At 30.7% G+C, this 16,682-nt stretch overlaps 1 protein-coding gene across 1 annotated transcript; it reads left to right on the forward strand.

Moving 5' to 3' along the window:
• Positions 1–4,806: 4,806 nt before the first annotated feature.
• LOC111631044 (solute carrier family 13 member 5-like) lies at positions 4,807–9,701 on the forward strand. Its single transcript, XM_023375236.1, has 12 exons — positions 4,807–4,941; positions 5,004–5,119; positions 5,204–5,355; positions 5,425–5,467; positions 5,530–5,679; positions 5,763–5,876; positions 6,250–6,327; positions 6,394–6,498; positions 6,572–6,743; positions 7,034–7,195; positions 9,339–9,476; positions 9,543–9,701. The coding sequence occupies exons 1-12, from the start codon at positions 4,822–4,824 to the stop codon at positions 9,699–9,701; spliced, it is 1,509 nt and encodes a 502-aa protein (XP_023231004.1). The 5' UTR covers positions 4,807–4,821.
• Positions 9,702–16,682: the final 6,981 nt, after the last annotated feature.

Raw genomic sequence — 16,682 nt, forward strand, 5'->3', positions numbered from 1 at the left:
TATTGAAACAACAAAGACATTTGAAAATTTTATATTTTTATTAATAACTAGCAGACATGCCCGATAAATCTTACCTTTGTAAATAAATAAATGGAAAGAAAATAAGTACAGGAAAGATTTGAATATGACAAATGCACTTATAACCATGTGTATACAATATATGAGTTTAGAATTTATTTTTAATCTACAACGCTAGTGATTGTACCACAGTGGTATAGGGGTGAATGTATGTTTTTCTCCTAATTTAGGATCCCTTCTAATATCTCTTCTAGTTATGTAACTAGATACCTTCCCGACGCTACGCGGACTCAAAAAGATTCGCCACCCGATACTATAGGATATGGGCCCGCATTTGGTTCATATTCCGAGGGAAAAATTTGTTGTCAGACCGATACTGATTTAGTACGATATCCATGCCAACTTTTCATTAACCGACTGATGAAAACACCCCTATAAAAATTGATTTATACGTTTTAAATAGTCATTACATTTCAATCGACCGAAAATGGAGCCGAAATCAACTACCAGCTTGAGATAACCTGTAATAAATTAATGAATACTATAGTATTAAAACCTCACTTATTTGAACTGCGTTAAGTCGAAACTGTCAACAGGTCCTGGGCAGAGTATATAGGGTTTTATGTATAGTATGATCTTGTTAAATCGAATTTGCTTTTAACTCGAACCGATTTTCACGTGTATTCCCGTTACCCCAACCCTTTGATAGGTTAGTAATCTTCATTTTCTGTTATATTTCAAATGGATAAAGACGATTAAGATAAACAAACACCATGGCTTCTCCTAATACAACACTACACCATTAAAACCTCGCATCGACACCCTTTTACCGATACAGTATGTTACCGGCATTCAAATGGGGACACAGGATGAATAAAATCACTGAACATTGGTAGTTGTTCGCGGATTCAACTTTTCTAAGTATTTGCTTTGCTATTACATTTTATACAAGATTATTATGAAATATTTTTTACTAGAGGATTTAAGTATATATTTTATAAATTAACCTAAAAACAAATAAAAATTTGACACTTTTATTACGAAATTTGTATTACCTTTTCAAATGAACATCAAAATCAGCCGTATCAAAAGAAAAGTCTCTATTTCAATCGAATATATTTCAAATCTTTGCTGCTAGTAAACCACAAATCGTTTACTTTATCAGCTATAACTATAATCTAAGTGCCTACACAGAAATAACTATTGAAAATTTATTATTCAAAGCAATTAATACAACTTTTAATCGTTTTGCATAAAGAACATTTGGCATATTGGGTTAAGCATAAAGAATAAGCATAAAAAATGCCACACAGCCAATCAGAATCTAAGTTTTATCTATGGCACGTAATCTACATTCTGTCTCTCGGTTTAAAGATTTAATTGATAATTTTATATACTTGCAGCACATTTAGATTTAAAAGTTAGCCACTAACTGATCAAGGCACATAGCATCTTGTCTTTGCTCTTATTTGACAGAAGTGGAACGTGATAGGGGTGGGATAGGAAGAGGAAACTGACAGTAGTGCAGCCACAGTGCAAGCCCTGGACGTCAAATTCAAGCCATGCTACAGCCACCTCTCTTGGTTTAGAGTGCTTTCGAAAGTTGTTCTTCTGTATTTTCAATTAATTTACATTAATTTTTGGCAAATTGCCTCAAACTGGGACGTCTGGCAGACTGTACTGATAAAAGGGCTGTTTAAAGCTTATGTGTGACCAAGAGGTAGAGCGGGCCTCTAACCTTTTCTGTATTTTTTTCGAACAAATGAAATACGAGGGATGTTTCTAAATTAATGAAATAAAGTTAATTAAGAGTTCTTGCTATGACCTAGACATTAGCAATCAAGTACGCCATAATAGGAACCGCATTTATCAAGTTGTGTTTATGTGTAGGACTTAAAACGAACACTATTTTTAATATACCAAAAATGTTTAAAATGCTTTATTATCTGTATATTACAATTCTAAATTATTATTTTGAATATTTAAAATAAAATATAAAAGAAATTGGACTACGTATAGTTTTGCCTGGAAAATACAGGAAAATGTAAACCATAAATGCAAAATGGAAGCAGGTGAGTGTCTCCATCTGTTGATTTGTATATACATTAACTGGAAAGAAAATAATTATTCTCTCTTTTATTTACTGTAATCGTTATTTCATTTCCATGATACTATTTTTTCTAAAAAAATTTCAGACAGGTGAAGAACCTATTGGCTATACTGCTTTGTTTGTAGATGGTAAAGTTTTCTACAATAATGTCCGTTTCCTTAAGTTACTGTTACATACAGTACAAATCTTTAAATTGCAGAAATTTTTATTATGTTTACTACTGTTTATAGATCTTGTAGTTCATAAAATATACCCATGAACTGAGATCTTTACAAGAAGGGAGCAGAAAGAGATTCATACAGAAACTGTCATTTAGTTGGAAGCAATGAGAACAATCTTCTTCAGCAACCCAATATCTGTTATTAAACTTGAGCATTTTAAGTGAAATCTACCGGTATACATGTAACAGGTTCTTCTTCTCTCCCAAATAATGATACATTTAAAAATATGAAGCTCTAAGATATAGACTTATAACAACGAGGCCCTAAGCTGAAGCTCGCGTAAACACAGTCCTATCTATATTTATGTAACTTTATACTTAAAATTACTGTAAATTTCCATTTCTTATGAAGTTTTTACATATTTCTATGCTGAAGTTGATCAAACATCTATTTCTTCATCTAATCATGGCCTTTAAATGTGCAAACAACATGCATTTTTGAATGTACACTAGTAAAATTGTTATCTGTATTCTGTTAATAACACAATAAAAATTAATTAAATGAAATGTTTTTGCTGTTAACGTTTAAAACTCTATGAATCAACAAATAAGATATTTTCAGCTTGGCAAATAAAAATAATTATATTGTAAATTTTACTTTAGAAGATAACCTTGGTAACCATAAATGCTATATAATTAGATAGAGCAGATCGTTTCCTGTTACTTTTCAGAAAAAAAAAATGTTAAAAAAATGGTTAATTTAACATTGAAAATTACAGATTATGTCTGTAAAAATAAGCTGACAACATACTTATTTAATTCAGCTATACAAAAATAAATACATTTTCAATTTTATACCAGATACTCGCTTTACGATCTCTTGCTTCACAATCCCAAGTTTTACGACTGGTATTAATTTTCAACAATTATTATACAAAATGCTTATTTAAATCGCACGGGAGCTTTCTATTATCTTAGTGTGATGATACGTAGTTCGTATGTATATAGTGTAACGTTATTTGTGGCAGTTAATCAATAAGAATTCCGATGGTTCGCTTTACGACGAGTATCCAAGAAACCGTTAAGATGTAAAAATAAAAGTTTAATTGTGTTTTATTCATTGGATAAACGTACTTAATCTTTATATTAAATTTTGCTACTTTTTAGAAATTTAAAACTATTATATAGATGATATACTTTTGGAAATCCAATATGACCAAATTCCATTTAAACATTAATTCAATTTTACACTGCAAAATGTTTTTACAGAAATAATAAACAACCAGACGTTTCTCCAAAAAAAAAAAATCTTGAAGAAACGTCTTGCTGTTCATTATTTCTTTAAAAAAAAGTTTTTAAAAATTAATTCTATGAAATTTCAGGGCCGCTCCTATTATAATGGGTGTAAGAATGAAGTATATAAGTGCACTCCACCGTGTCTTTAATTCAAAAGAAGTCAAATTAAGCAAGCTCATATATTCAGCTCTGGTATTTAACATTTCTAATAAATCTTAACATATTTAAATAATTAAGCAATTGAAAAAGGGATCACTTACTAACAATTCTCTATATGCTTTTTCAGATTGGCTAAGTGGATATGAAGCACTATTTATACGGATTTTGGAAAATTATAGTTATATCCATAACTCCAATTCTACTTTTACCATTGATCATCACAATAAACACAAAAGTAAGTTTAATTTTGAATTTTTGCATGTACTACCTTTCTGTAAATTACATCCTCTGCTAATGGTTTTTTACTTGAGTTTGGTTTGATGGCAATGCAACACGTGAGTGATGTACCGAGAGGGGATCCACCAGTGGACGAGTAGATAAAACCACTGAATGCGGCTAGTTCGTCGAGGGTTCGCGCTTCGCCAACTGACTGGCCACGTGGAGTTTTCTTCACGTTAGTATCACTTAAATAGGGGCCAGTTTTCCCATGAAAGCCCTTCCAGGAGGAAACCAAACCAAATCTACCAAGTGGGAACACCTCTCAGACGAACTTTCTGTAGAAAACTGGCCTCTGTTTAGGTGTTATACATAGTGAAGGAAATTTGGAAAACTTTACATGGCTGGCACATTGATGAGGCACAAAAACGTGCCAAACTACCGGTGTTCAAGTGGTAGTTGGGAGCGGTTCCACACGACCACTGATGGGGGCTCTAAACTATTTCACACTCTCATCGGTTGCATGCCCACGAGAGTGCGAGATACCTTTTCTGGGGAACATTTGGCTGTTTTTCTTTCTTATACACTTCTTCGGATAGACATTTTAATAATATTTTCTGGAAACCTTTTAATGTACATTCCAAAAAATAAGTTTTCAGGATTTGTATTAAACTACAAGTATTATTTACATATAATTATTATAAAATAAGCGTCATATTTAATTTTATATCTATTTTTCCTGATTATTTAGTTAACGATGCTTTTTCTCTATCCTTCGTCCCATTCAATCATAATTTAATAAATTCCAGATCACTAATTTATCATATTTCAGGAATCAAAATGTGCTTATGTAATTATAATAATGATAACCTATTGGATTACTGAAGTAGTAGAACTTCCAGTGACATCCTTGCTTCCTGTGGTACTATTCCCACTTCTAGGTGTAATATCAACAGAAAGAATCTGCCAATATTACTTCGAGGTAAATTACCATTAGTATCCTTTGTTAAAGATTAAATATAATGTAAATGTATAATATTTCAGGAAAATAACATGTTATTTATTGGAAACATGATATTTGCAAGTTTTGCCGAAGAGTGCAATATACACAAAAGAATTGCTCTAACAATATTGAAGAGATTTTCGTCCGATCCGAAATGGTAATATTTCGTTTCTCTAATTAATCCTTAATTAATTTAATAATTTTTACAGTAATTAATTAAGAATTTGTATCATAAAATCAGGATAATTTTGGGATTTATGCTATCCACATCATGTCTTGCTGCATGCATATCTAACGTAGCAGTGACCATGATGATACCAATCATAGACGTTGCTGTCAATGAAATTTACTCAGAATCGATGAAAACTGTACACGAAAATAATTTATCAGGTGATAATAATTTCAAATTCGTAAAATTCCTTCATATAAATATAAAATTTTTGCATTGTTTTTATTATTTAGAACCTGAAAACAAGAATTCAAAATCAAAATCTGACAAGATGACGTGAGTTCACATTCGTAGAATTTTTTTTTTATTTAAAAATATTAAAATTTGTTTCTTTTTAGTATCAAAATGGGAGAAGGAAAATATTTTTTGGAAGTTGAAAAACTTCGAAAATATATTTATTTGAGTGTAGCGTATGCAGCAAATATAGGAAGCTTAGCAACATTAACGGGCGCAGGACCTAATCTAGTCCTGAAATTTGTATTGGAAGAGTAAGTTTCTTTGTGTATTACAGTATATAATAATAATAATAATAATAATAATTTATTTATAATTTTGTAATATTTGTATGCAGACTTTACAAATCAGTGACGATAACTTATGGTACTTGGTTATTATATGGAGTGCCACTCAGTTTGCTGCTTATTATATCAACTTGGAGCATATTTTGTGCATGCTTATGTTGCTTGTAAGTAAAAAACAGCCTATTCTTTCATAAAAGTTTAGAATTATTTATTTAATTTATGATAATTCTGAAAGTTTTCGAATTTGAATCTATGGATGATACAAGAAGCAATGGAAGTTCAACATTCTGAATCGCAAAATTGTACTGTTTCAAGCAATTTTCTTAAATTTAAAATGTTAAAAAATCAATTATTTTTATTAAAAATGACTCTTTACATTGAACTCAATTTGTAGTTTCAAGAAAATTTGCATAACAGTGCACTGATTTTTAATAAGCATCAAATCTTTTCATTACGGTTATGCGTGAGAAACATTTTATATAGAAATATTTTATACAATTTATAATTAAGTTTTTGCTATTATTTACATAATTTTAGGAAGAAATTAAAGCTTAAGAAAATAAATATATCAACTATTATAATTGACCAAAAGTATAAAGAATTAGGATCCCTGAAGTAAGTTCACTATTTTACCATTTTCATAAATTGCCATAAATTAACTTTTAAAGGAAAATATTATAGATACAACGAGATTTTAGTAATGGTAATGCTATTCTTAATGATGATCTTATGGATTTTTCGTAATCCGAATTACATAAAAGGATGGAGTACGTTATTCCCATACTCGTAAGTATGGCAAACTTGAAATCATTGCAAAATTTAATTATGAAATATTCAAGAAAAGTAAATACTCTTTTAGGAAATCAAGCGATACAAGTGTTTGCGTTTTCGTGGCCATACTTCTTTTTATTCTTCCATATAAAAGTAAAAATGGTTTCTCTTCTGTTAAGTGGAAGCTTGTAGAAAGTAAATTGCAATGGGGTGTCCTCTTGCTTCGTGGAGGTGGTTTTGCCATTGCGGGTGCCATTAATGTGAGTAACTTAATGATATCATTATATATGGATATCTTATGCTAAAACGCAGGGTGGTCCAAAAGTTAGTTAATCATTCTAAAGAATAAATTACTTTCTTATTCAAATACTTTATTATTTATAAGTGCTCGAAATGTCATCCTTCTTGTCTAATATACAACTACAACGGCTTTGGCGCGCTTTCTCAACCTGCTGTATTAAAACAGAATCCGTTAACTGGTATTTGGGCAACCCCGTGTATAAATCTAACAAATGTAAATTTTTGGACTGTATCCTTTTGTTTAATTTAGGATTCAGGATTATCTGCAGTGATTGGACATCATTTAGCATCCTTTCATAATTTATCCAAAAGTGCAATTTTGGTGATCTTCTCCATCTTTGCATCAATTTTTACGGAGATCTTGAGTAATACGGCAACTGCCACTATAATAATTCCTATTGTAACTCAAGCGGTACGTATTATTTTTTTAAAATAATACCTTAATAATTGTTTATAATAGAAAAATATCCGGAACTCACAATTGAAAATAATGATCTGAAAGTAAATACGAGGTACAGTACGTACATATTTGATTTGATTAAGTTATGGCAACGCAACACTTGGGCGATCTACCTAGGGGAATGTCTTTTTAAGGGTAACTGGCCCCTATTCAGGCGTTACAGACGTGGAGAAAACCCGGAAAATTCCATGTTGCCAACTCGTTCTGGCGAGGCGCGAACTCACGACCGAACTCCCAGTGTTTGAGAAACGGAACCACTTGACCACTAGTGAGCCAAATACGTAGAGAATGAGTGGAAAGTAACTAGGCATTGAGAAATTGTTGTATTTTCTATAGTTCTAATGCAAAGACGATAAAAATTATTTTATGTGTACCTCGTTAAATGGAAATACGGATGTATATGTTAAAATTCAATTTAAAGGCCAATTTCTTCAAACTTCCGGTGATCCTGATGTGGATGGATGATGGCTTATCTGTGCGCCCTCAACCGAACCTGTGGTCATTAGCTTCGAATGGCAATTCTTGTTTCTAAACGAATTGTGGCATGACGTCCTCCACCGTACGCCACCATCTCTGCATAGCAATCACTGATTTTCACACCTCATAGCGTGCAGTAATCTGCGCTCGCTCCCGAACAGACAAGTGATCGGCCATCTTTATTGTCACTATGCACACGGCCTTTCTCTGTCGCTGCTTTTCGTCACCGATGCAAGAATTCTAAAATTCTATTAATTGATATAAATGGTCACAAATTTTATTACAATCGCATTATTATTATTATTATTACAAAAATTATAGCAATTTTTCAATGCCTAATTACTTTCCACTCACAGAATATCGCACAAAGTGACTTTGATTATCGCTAACTTTAAGGTCTTGCATATAATATAAGTACAGATATCACGCTTGTAAATTTATTATTATTTAGAAGAGAAACAGGAGCCTTTTATGCAACATAGCCGAAGGCCACAAGCTTAAATCTGATAGTAACCGAATGTCATCAATTTAAATCTTAAAAAAAAAAGTAGGATTATGTCTTTGCGCTCATCATCATCAGTATCCAAATTTTAATGCCATAGAAAATCGTATTTAAAATCTAAATATATCTACTTTAAGGGCACTAAAAGGGCATTTTATGTATGCATGTAAGTTCGGTCAAGCTCAAAATGAAGGAGCAAGACCCTGCATTCGGACGAACTTATTCTTGAATATTTCAGTTAACCATGGTTTTATATCAGTTCCTAGAAAGGAAAACCTTTATCGCTCAGCCATGTAACTGGTTGTCTGTCGAGAGTGTTGCATGCATCTTAATTGCTTACCTTAAGGTTAAGATATTCAGTTATATAGCAGTAACCTGTTAGATGCAAGATAAAACGACAAAGTACGAATTTATGTAAATTTTTAAAAATAAATTTTCTATAATTGATATTGATATTATACAAAAATAAATTAATTTTTTTTCGAATGATTTATGTGAATAATTAAAATTATTCGATAAACCTACTGACATCATTTTAATAACCTTTACTTTGGTGAAGGTCACTATAAAATGGCAGATAAACGAAGTGAGGTTAAAGTATTCGGGTAATGACGAAAATTTATGTAAAAAGTTATTAAATATTTTTTTTAATGAAAACGTTGGAAGAATTTTAATTGTAAAGATTGCAAAATATTTTAATAAAACAGATAAGAATTCCTCAATAATTAAGATGAAATTCTCATATGCTGTTGTGTAAAGAGTTAATTTTATGAAGTTTACGTTGTTTTATGGATTTCAGGCTCTGTTTAAAGGATTTCTGGCTCTGTTTTTAGATTTCAGATTCTGTTTTATGGATTTCTGGCTCTGTTTTTAGATTTCAGACTCTGTTTTATGGATTTCACACTCAATTTTAAAAGCAATTGATTATTTTAAATTATTTAACTAATTTAACAAAATACTAAAACGATGCATTCGTAGATCCGTACACATATTGAAATACGTGCAGAGCCACACTTGGATCCACGAGTAACCACAAGAAACTAAATAGCTATTTCATTTATTAAATTAAAATACTAAAAAAAGTAAATTTTAATCTACAATTTTTATGATATTTAGGCAATGAATCTTGGTTTAAACCCGTCGATGATGTCTATCCCGGTAGCCATTTTATGCTCTTTAGCATTTATGTTTCCCATCTCGTCATCATCTAACGCCATAATTTGCTCGCATGCAGAAATTAAAATCAAGGATATGGTAAGCCCATTTATTCCTCATTTACATAAAATGTGCCGTAATTAAATTTAATTTTCTTTTTTGCAGGTGTTCATAGGCTTCATTATTAAATGTGTTTCCATATTTATAACCTTATCCAGTATATATCTATACGCGAATTTTATATTCGATCTAAATTCGCTTCCCATTCCGCTAACAGATGGCGGTAGAAATTTTTCTCTTCCTACACCCGATTTATCGGTTTAATTCTGTAAAAAAATGTGATTTAAATTTTTAAAAATTATAATTAAAATCTATTAATATGCTAAATTAATTAATAAAAATTAAAAATTAATCTAAAAGTTAGTAATGTGTAATTATTGTTTAACGACAGACACACAGACGTACAGTACGTATGAATTTAATTGCTTAAATATATTCTATGGGAGAGGCACATAAACTCGTTATTCTTCGTAACGGAATAAATAAATAGGTGAGTGAGTTTGTCTGTCTGTTGCCTTCCTTTAGAAATGTATAATATATTTAAATTTATTCTATATTTCTAGACGAACAAAGAGGAAATGTAAAATATATTTACGTAGAATCTCCTTCTTAGACTATATATAAATAAGTTTGTACGGTATCTATTCCACTACGAACAGGCACACAGGTAGATAAACTCACTAATCTACCTATTATTGCCAGTTTCAATGATATTTGGAGGTCTGTAGGTAGCCTTAATTCGTCTAAATGTACTTATACTCCCCCTTCTAGTAAACAAATCTATTAATTAAACACCTACCGTTTATGAAATCCAGACAGATAGACATACCTTTGTAAACATATTTAAACTGTAGTAATCAATAATTAATAAAATTAAAAAGTATCATTAACAGTTGTAGTGTGTGGAACTGGGTTTAAAACAATAGTTTAAAGTGTTAAAAATAACAAATATAACACTATAAATTATTAATTATCATAATGTTGAAAGAACACGCAAGACCTACATAACAATAGATAATCTAAAACTACAGTATGACGACATTTAATCGAGTTCAAGGAAATTCTATTTTACTACAAAAGTCGACCTTGACTTAACTATTTGTCAAATTGTTCATTCCTTACCCCCTTTCTAGAATGTTTTTCGATTGAAAGTAATAAATTTACACGGAGTCCAACACCATTCTTGTTACTTAAATGTTTCTATTCTCGTGTTAATAATCGTTTTAATTCGTAACAATGAAAGGATAATTCTTCTTGTTACACGTAAAAAATCATTTCTTCTAAGCGGAAATTTTGTTTATTACTCGTGGAAAATCATTTTATGAACACGAAAGTCATATTTTTCTATATAAAAATTTGCTTGTTATGTAAGGAAATTCACTTTTTACAGGTGAAAATTCATTTATTACGTGTAGAAATTCACTTGTTACGTATAAAAATTCACTTTTTATATACTGTACATACAAATGCGTTTTTTAAATTTATGGATATTAAATAAATAAAAAATATCCCCTTTTACACACGAAAATTGAATTGTTACGTACGAAAACTCAGTTGTTACGTATGAAGACAGATGCATTTTTTTTTTCGCTGAATACATTTCCACATAAATAGTGGATAAACGTGACGATTATTTAATGTTATTTGTTTTCATTTTCCAAGCTTACGAAACGATCGTTGCTCCATTTCCGACACTGGTGACGGATTATTAAAGGTATTAACCCTGAAACGTAACGAGGATATGTCATTCGATATTAAATGAAAGTATGGGCACTTACGAATATAATAACACACTTTATCACGTAAATTTATTCAATTTTAACGCTGTTTACACACTTCAAATTAATTGACTATACTCATAATGTGATATAACGAATCGGCACTTTTACTTCCCAACCGGTAGTTCGCGAACTCAAACTGGGTTCACTAACCATAAAGAAGGTTGATTACTGCAAAAGGTTGGGAAGTTCAACACCAAACAATTAATTTTCTTTTTTTATATTTCTTTTTGTCTTCATAATAAGGAAGTGAGTAGAAAACATCATTATTTCGATAGTTTTTCGTTCTTAGAAGGCATTTCAGCATTATTTTCTGCTGTTGTTAAGAATTTCCAAGGGGAAAACAGTAGAAATTTAAAAAAGTAAATACCTGTCGTATGAATAATGCCTAGATTTGTTCTATAATCTTCAAATTATGGGTTGAGTGCTTTGTTCTTTTGCATAGATAAAGTGTAATTTAAAAATATAATAGTTTACATAGGAAATAGGGGAGATCGGGGCAAGATCGGCATGTTAAGCTTTACTTAAATTTTGTGTAATAAATACTGCTGTAAACTGAAAAAAAAGCTTTGCATATTGTCTATTGGAATGTTACCTTACTATAGAACTGGTTAAAATCAGTTTGGAAATAAAAATAATTAAAATAATTACAACTTTACAAGAAGAGAGAAATTGACGAAGTTGCCCCGGGTATAGGGGCAAGATCGGCAACTTCTCTCTTTTTGTAAAGTTGTAATTATTTTAATTATTTTTATTAAAGTTGCCCCTGGTATAGGGGCAACAGTAATGGGGCAAGATAGGCACGTATATAAAATTATGTTATTAACAATGTATAAGTTGGAATTCACTATTAAAACAAAGAAATACAAATCCAACACCCATTTAATATTATTACAACGAAATGCAAGTTCAAAGACATATATACATGAATAACAAATGCAAACATGTTTTCATTTATCATCTGTTTGATTTTTATCCTTTGCTTCTAATGTGGCTTTATGTTGCCGATCTTACCCCGCTAGTCATGATTTCGAAACATTAAGTACAACCCTGAGAACAGAATGCCAAGCCACGATCTGGCCACGTGAATAAGTTGAAGTTACATCCTTCTAACAGGAAAAGTAACTTTCGTTATCATGGAATTATAACAAAACCTGCCAATTCAATATAAATGGAAAAAAAATATTATATGGAATTGAACGAAAATGAAAATTTGCTTGATAATTCAACTACGCTTGTTGGAGAACAATAAAAACACTACACTCAACAAGCCACCAATAAAACTCAACTGCCTAACCTATAACCAAAGTCTCCTTTTAATTTGTTTTTTAAAAAAAGCGCTTGACAAACTTGCCCCGCATGCCGAAGTTGCCCCGATCTCCCCTATATTATAAACGAGTGTTAATTTACAGAGAGAATACGTTAGAAGCGAGTGCAATTTTAAATAGAGAATACGTTACAAATGGAAAAGTTTTGTATAGAAAATACACCGTATACGGGCACAATTTATACAGGAAATACGTTATAAAGGATGCAATATAAACAGGAAGTATATTTAAAATGGGTGTAATTTTCATAGGAAATATATTTGAATCTCTGTAAAGGATAGGCTAAAATTTGAGAGGAGAAAAATATTTAACACAAAAGTATAAGTAAAATTAATTCATGACTATACACAATATAGTCTAAACTTTCAGTTCTTCATAAGTAAAAATTACGTATAATTACTTATGAGAGAAGAGGACAAAGGGAATAATTTAGGTATCTAAGATATAAATTACACTGTCGTCTTGTCAACTGTTCTAATTATTTTCTCATAAGCTATAAATATAATAATACTTTAATATTGTTTCGTATCAGGCCATATTCTAATGGATTTTTAATATCAGTTTTGTCTTGGGCCAAACCGATAAATCCTAAAAGACATAAATGGAAAATAAGGACAATAACACAAATAATTAAGTGAATACATTGTAATATATATTTTAAATTATAAATTAAATTTTTGCCGATAGATTAATATATAGAAATACAATAAATATTTTGAGGTAGGCTGTAAGACATTGTCTAAGTTTGAACTATATTAAAGTAATCGGCGTGTTTCGTAGCAATTGGTAGAGCGGCCTAGGAGTGTATAGTGAACAAACAAACAAACAAACATCCTCATTTATATGAAGCGTTATAACTCTTGTACCTTTTGTCGAAAATTTCTGAAATTTTGAAGGGAGGTTTGTGTATTAGGTGAATTGATGCCATTAAAGTTTGATGATTATAGGTTCAAGGGATGGGTAGATAGAGTAGGTAATGTGTAGTATCTCGAGTGGGTTGGAATGAATGATGAATTTACTCGTTATTAGCATGTAAATTTTTTTAAAACTCATCTCTATCCTCAAAATGAAGTTTTATGCCATTTTATAATAATTAATAATATAAAATGTTTATTTAAATAAACTCTGGTAACAGATGACACCACACATAATTTTGACTTTTTTTTTTTTGCCGGGAAAGTGCTGAAGTTTTTATAGATATGAAATAAACAGGAAATTCGTTTTAAATTTCTAGAGAATTGCCGAAATACATTTTACTTTTGTATTAATTTTTACTGAATTCATTTTATTCTTCAGACAACTTACGATGATTGGTTTGATAGGATATGCAACGCAACGCGAAGGCGATGTGCCAAAAGGGATGCCTTCCGAGACGACCTTCTGTGAGAACCTTGTCCCTATTTCGGTGTTTTTTTTTCAACTCTTTCCACCCTATTGGCACTAAGAGGGACTCTTTTAGCAAGCCCATTATGGATTCTATTTCTATTTAGGTATTAGACACGTGAAGAAAACTGAGAAACTTCACCATGAAATCCCATTATTGTAAAATTAAAGTATTTAACCCACAAGTTAAATGATGGGAATGCGAATCTGTGACGATTCGAATTATAATATTGCTTAGAGGTATTACGTAGCAACTCCATTGATATATTTTATCACGTATTTACAATAAACAAAACATTTATTTCTGTTTAGATAAGCAAGGAAAGAACAGACTGATGATGTATAGTAATGGTGACATAGCACTTCTTTATACTAATATAAATAAATTACAAAGCAAATAACAAAAATACCATTGGCTTTACGACACAATGCTGTAGTGTGTGCCATTTTCCTAATACTGTATTATGTGTTTTTCTCGGTTTGTACAAATCAGAAATTGTATCTTCTATGAACGAGTTCAGGAAACCGGGTGTTATGAAAGTATTTCTAGTGAAAATAATTGTCGAACATCCAACTAACTACATTATACAATTGCTATTATCAAGATATTGTCGACAGTGTTTGTTTCTGAGAACACAATGATTGCATATCATCTCGGAAATCTAAAAAGCACAATCGATTTTCCAGATTTCATGGGTGATGTGTAATGATATTTTAAAATATTTTCTGTGTATATATCTGATAAGCAAAACTTCAATTATTTCTGCTAAGTTTTCGTTTTAACCATGACTTAGGTTTTTTTTTTCATCCCATTATTGTTAGAGTGACTATTTTCGGGAAACTTTTAGAAATCAGTTATTGAGAGTGTAAAATTATCTATAGGTTTTGTTTAAATAGATTTTACATAATCTAAACAAATAATAAACTGTGATTTGTACTTAAACAGTTGGTATATCCTCTAAATATATGCCAAATTAGTCATTGTAATGATTAATAAAGTAATTATTGGGTTTTTTGTTGAGGATCGCATCTTAACTAGTTTGGTACCTTAACTTTACTTCGGTACAGTACCAAAGTAAACTAGTTAAGATGCGTTTGGTATCCCTGCAACACATAATTTTGGCTTTGTAAGCTCGGGTATGAGTTAGAATAAGAAACCATGGGAATTTTTCCTGATCTCTGTCGAAAGCATTGTGCATCATCACTTATCACTGGGCCTGGACGAACTTGTGATAGATATGATTAAAAAAGGCCCTCTTGGTGCCACAGGATGGAAAGAATTAAAATACTAACTAATGAGATATCGTGAGTTACTGTATTCAAATGAGTAAAAATCGTGAGTTTACTGTATTCAAATGAGCTTTTCTTTGTTTCCCGGTAACGTACTTGACTTAATAGAAGACATTTTCTGCAATATATTATGCAATTTATGATCATTTTAGACAAAACCTTGCGTAGAAAATTGCAACTATTAATAGATATCTCATCATTTACCAGTTAGCCATGAACTAAGAAAAACCTACAAAACCTTAAATTAATTTCTAAAAAAACCCATAAAAATTCTATAACTATTATTTAATGCAACACTTTCTTACCATCATGTACAGTACATAAATTATAAATAATATAAAATTATTATCTTAAGATCCAAGTCCAAAGTTGCATTCATTGCAAAATCTTCATGAGGTCAAGTTGTTGCAGAACAATAAAAACACTACACTCAACAAGCCACCAATAAAACTCAACTGCCTAACCTATAACCAAAGTCTCCTTTTAATTTGTTTTTTAAAAAAAGCGGTTGACAACCTTGCCCCGCATGCCGAAGTTGCCCCGATCTCCCCTATATTATAAACGAGTGTTAATTTACAGAGAGAATACGTTAGAAGCGAGTGCAATTTTAAATAGAGAATACGTTACAAATGGAAAAGTTTTGTATAGAAAATACACCGTATACGGGCACAATTTATACAGGAAATACGTTATAAAGGATGCAATATAAACAGGAAGTATATTTAAAATGGGTGTAATTTTCATAGGAAATATATTTGAATCTCTGTAAAGGACAGGCTAAAATTTGAGAGGAGAAAAATATTTAACACAAAAGTATAAGTAAAATTAATTCATGACTATACACAATATAGTCTAAACTTTCAGTTCTTCATAAGTAAAAATTACGTATAATTACTTATGAGAGAAGAGGACAAAGGGAATAATTTAGGTATCTAAGATATAAATTACACTGTCGTCTTGTCAACTGTTCTAATTATTTTCTCATAAGCTATAAATATAATAATACTTTAATATTGTTTCGTATCAGGCCATATTCTAATGGATTTTTAATATCAGTTTTGTCTTGGGCCAAACCGATAAATCCTAAAAGACATAAATGGAAAATAAGGACAATAACACAAATAATTAAGTGAATACATTGTAATATATATTTTAAATTATAAATTAAATTTTTGCCGATAGATTAATATATAGAAATACAATAAATATTTTGAGGTAGGCTGTAAGACATTGTCTAAGTTTGAACTATATTAAAGTAATCGGCGTGTTTCGTAGCAATTGGTAGAGCGGCCTAGGAGTGTATAGTGAACAAACAAACAAACAAACATCCTCATTTATATGAAGCGTTATAACTCTTGTACCTTTTGTCGAAAATTTCTGAAATTTTGAAGGGAGGTTTGTGTATTAGGTGAATTGATGCCATTAAAGTTTGATGATTATAGGTTCAAGGGATGGGTAGATAGAGT

Source organism: Centruroides sculpturatus, unplaced genomic scaffold (assembly GCF_000671375.1).
Source record: "Centruroides sculpturatus isolate CEXI.00-Female unplaced genomic scaffold, Cexi_2.0 scaffold755, whole genome shotgun sequence".
Taxonomy (NCBI): domain Eukaryota; kingdom Metazoa; phylum Arthropoda; class Arachnida; order Scorpiones; family Buthidae; genus Centruroides; species Centruroides sculpturatus.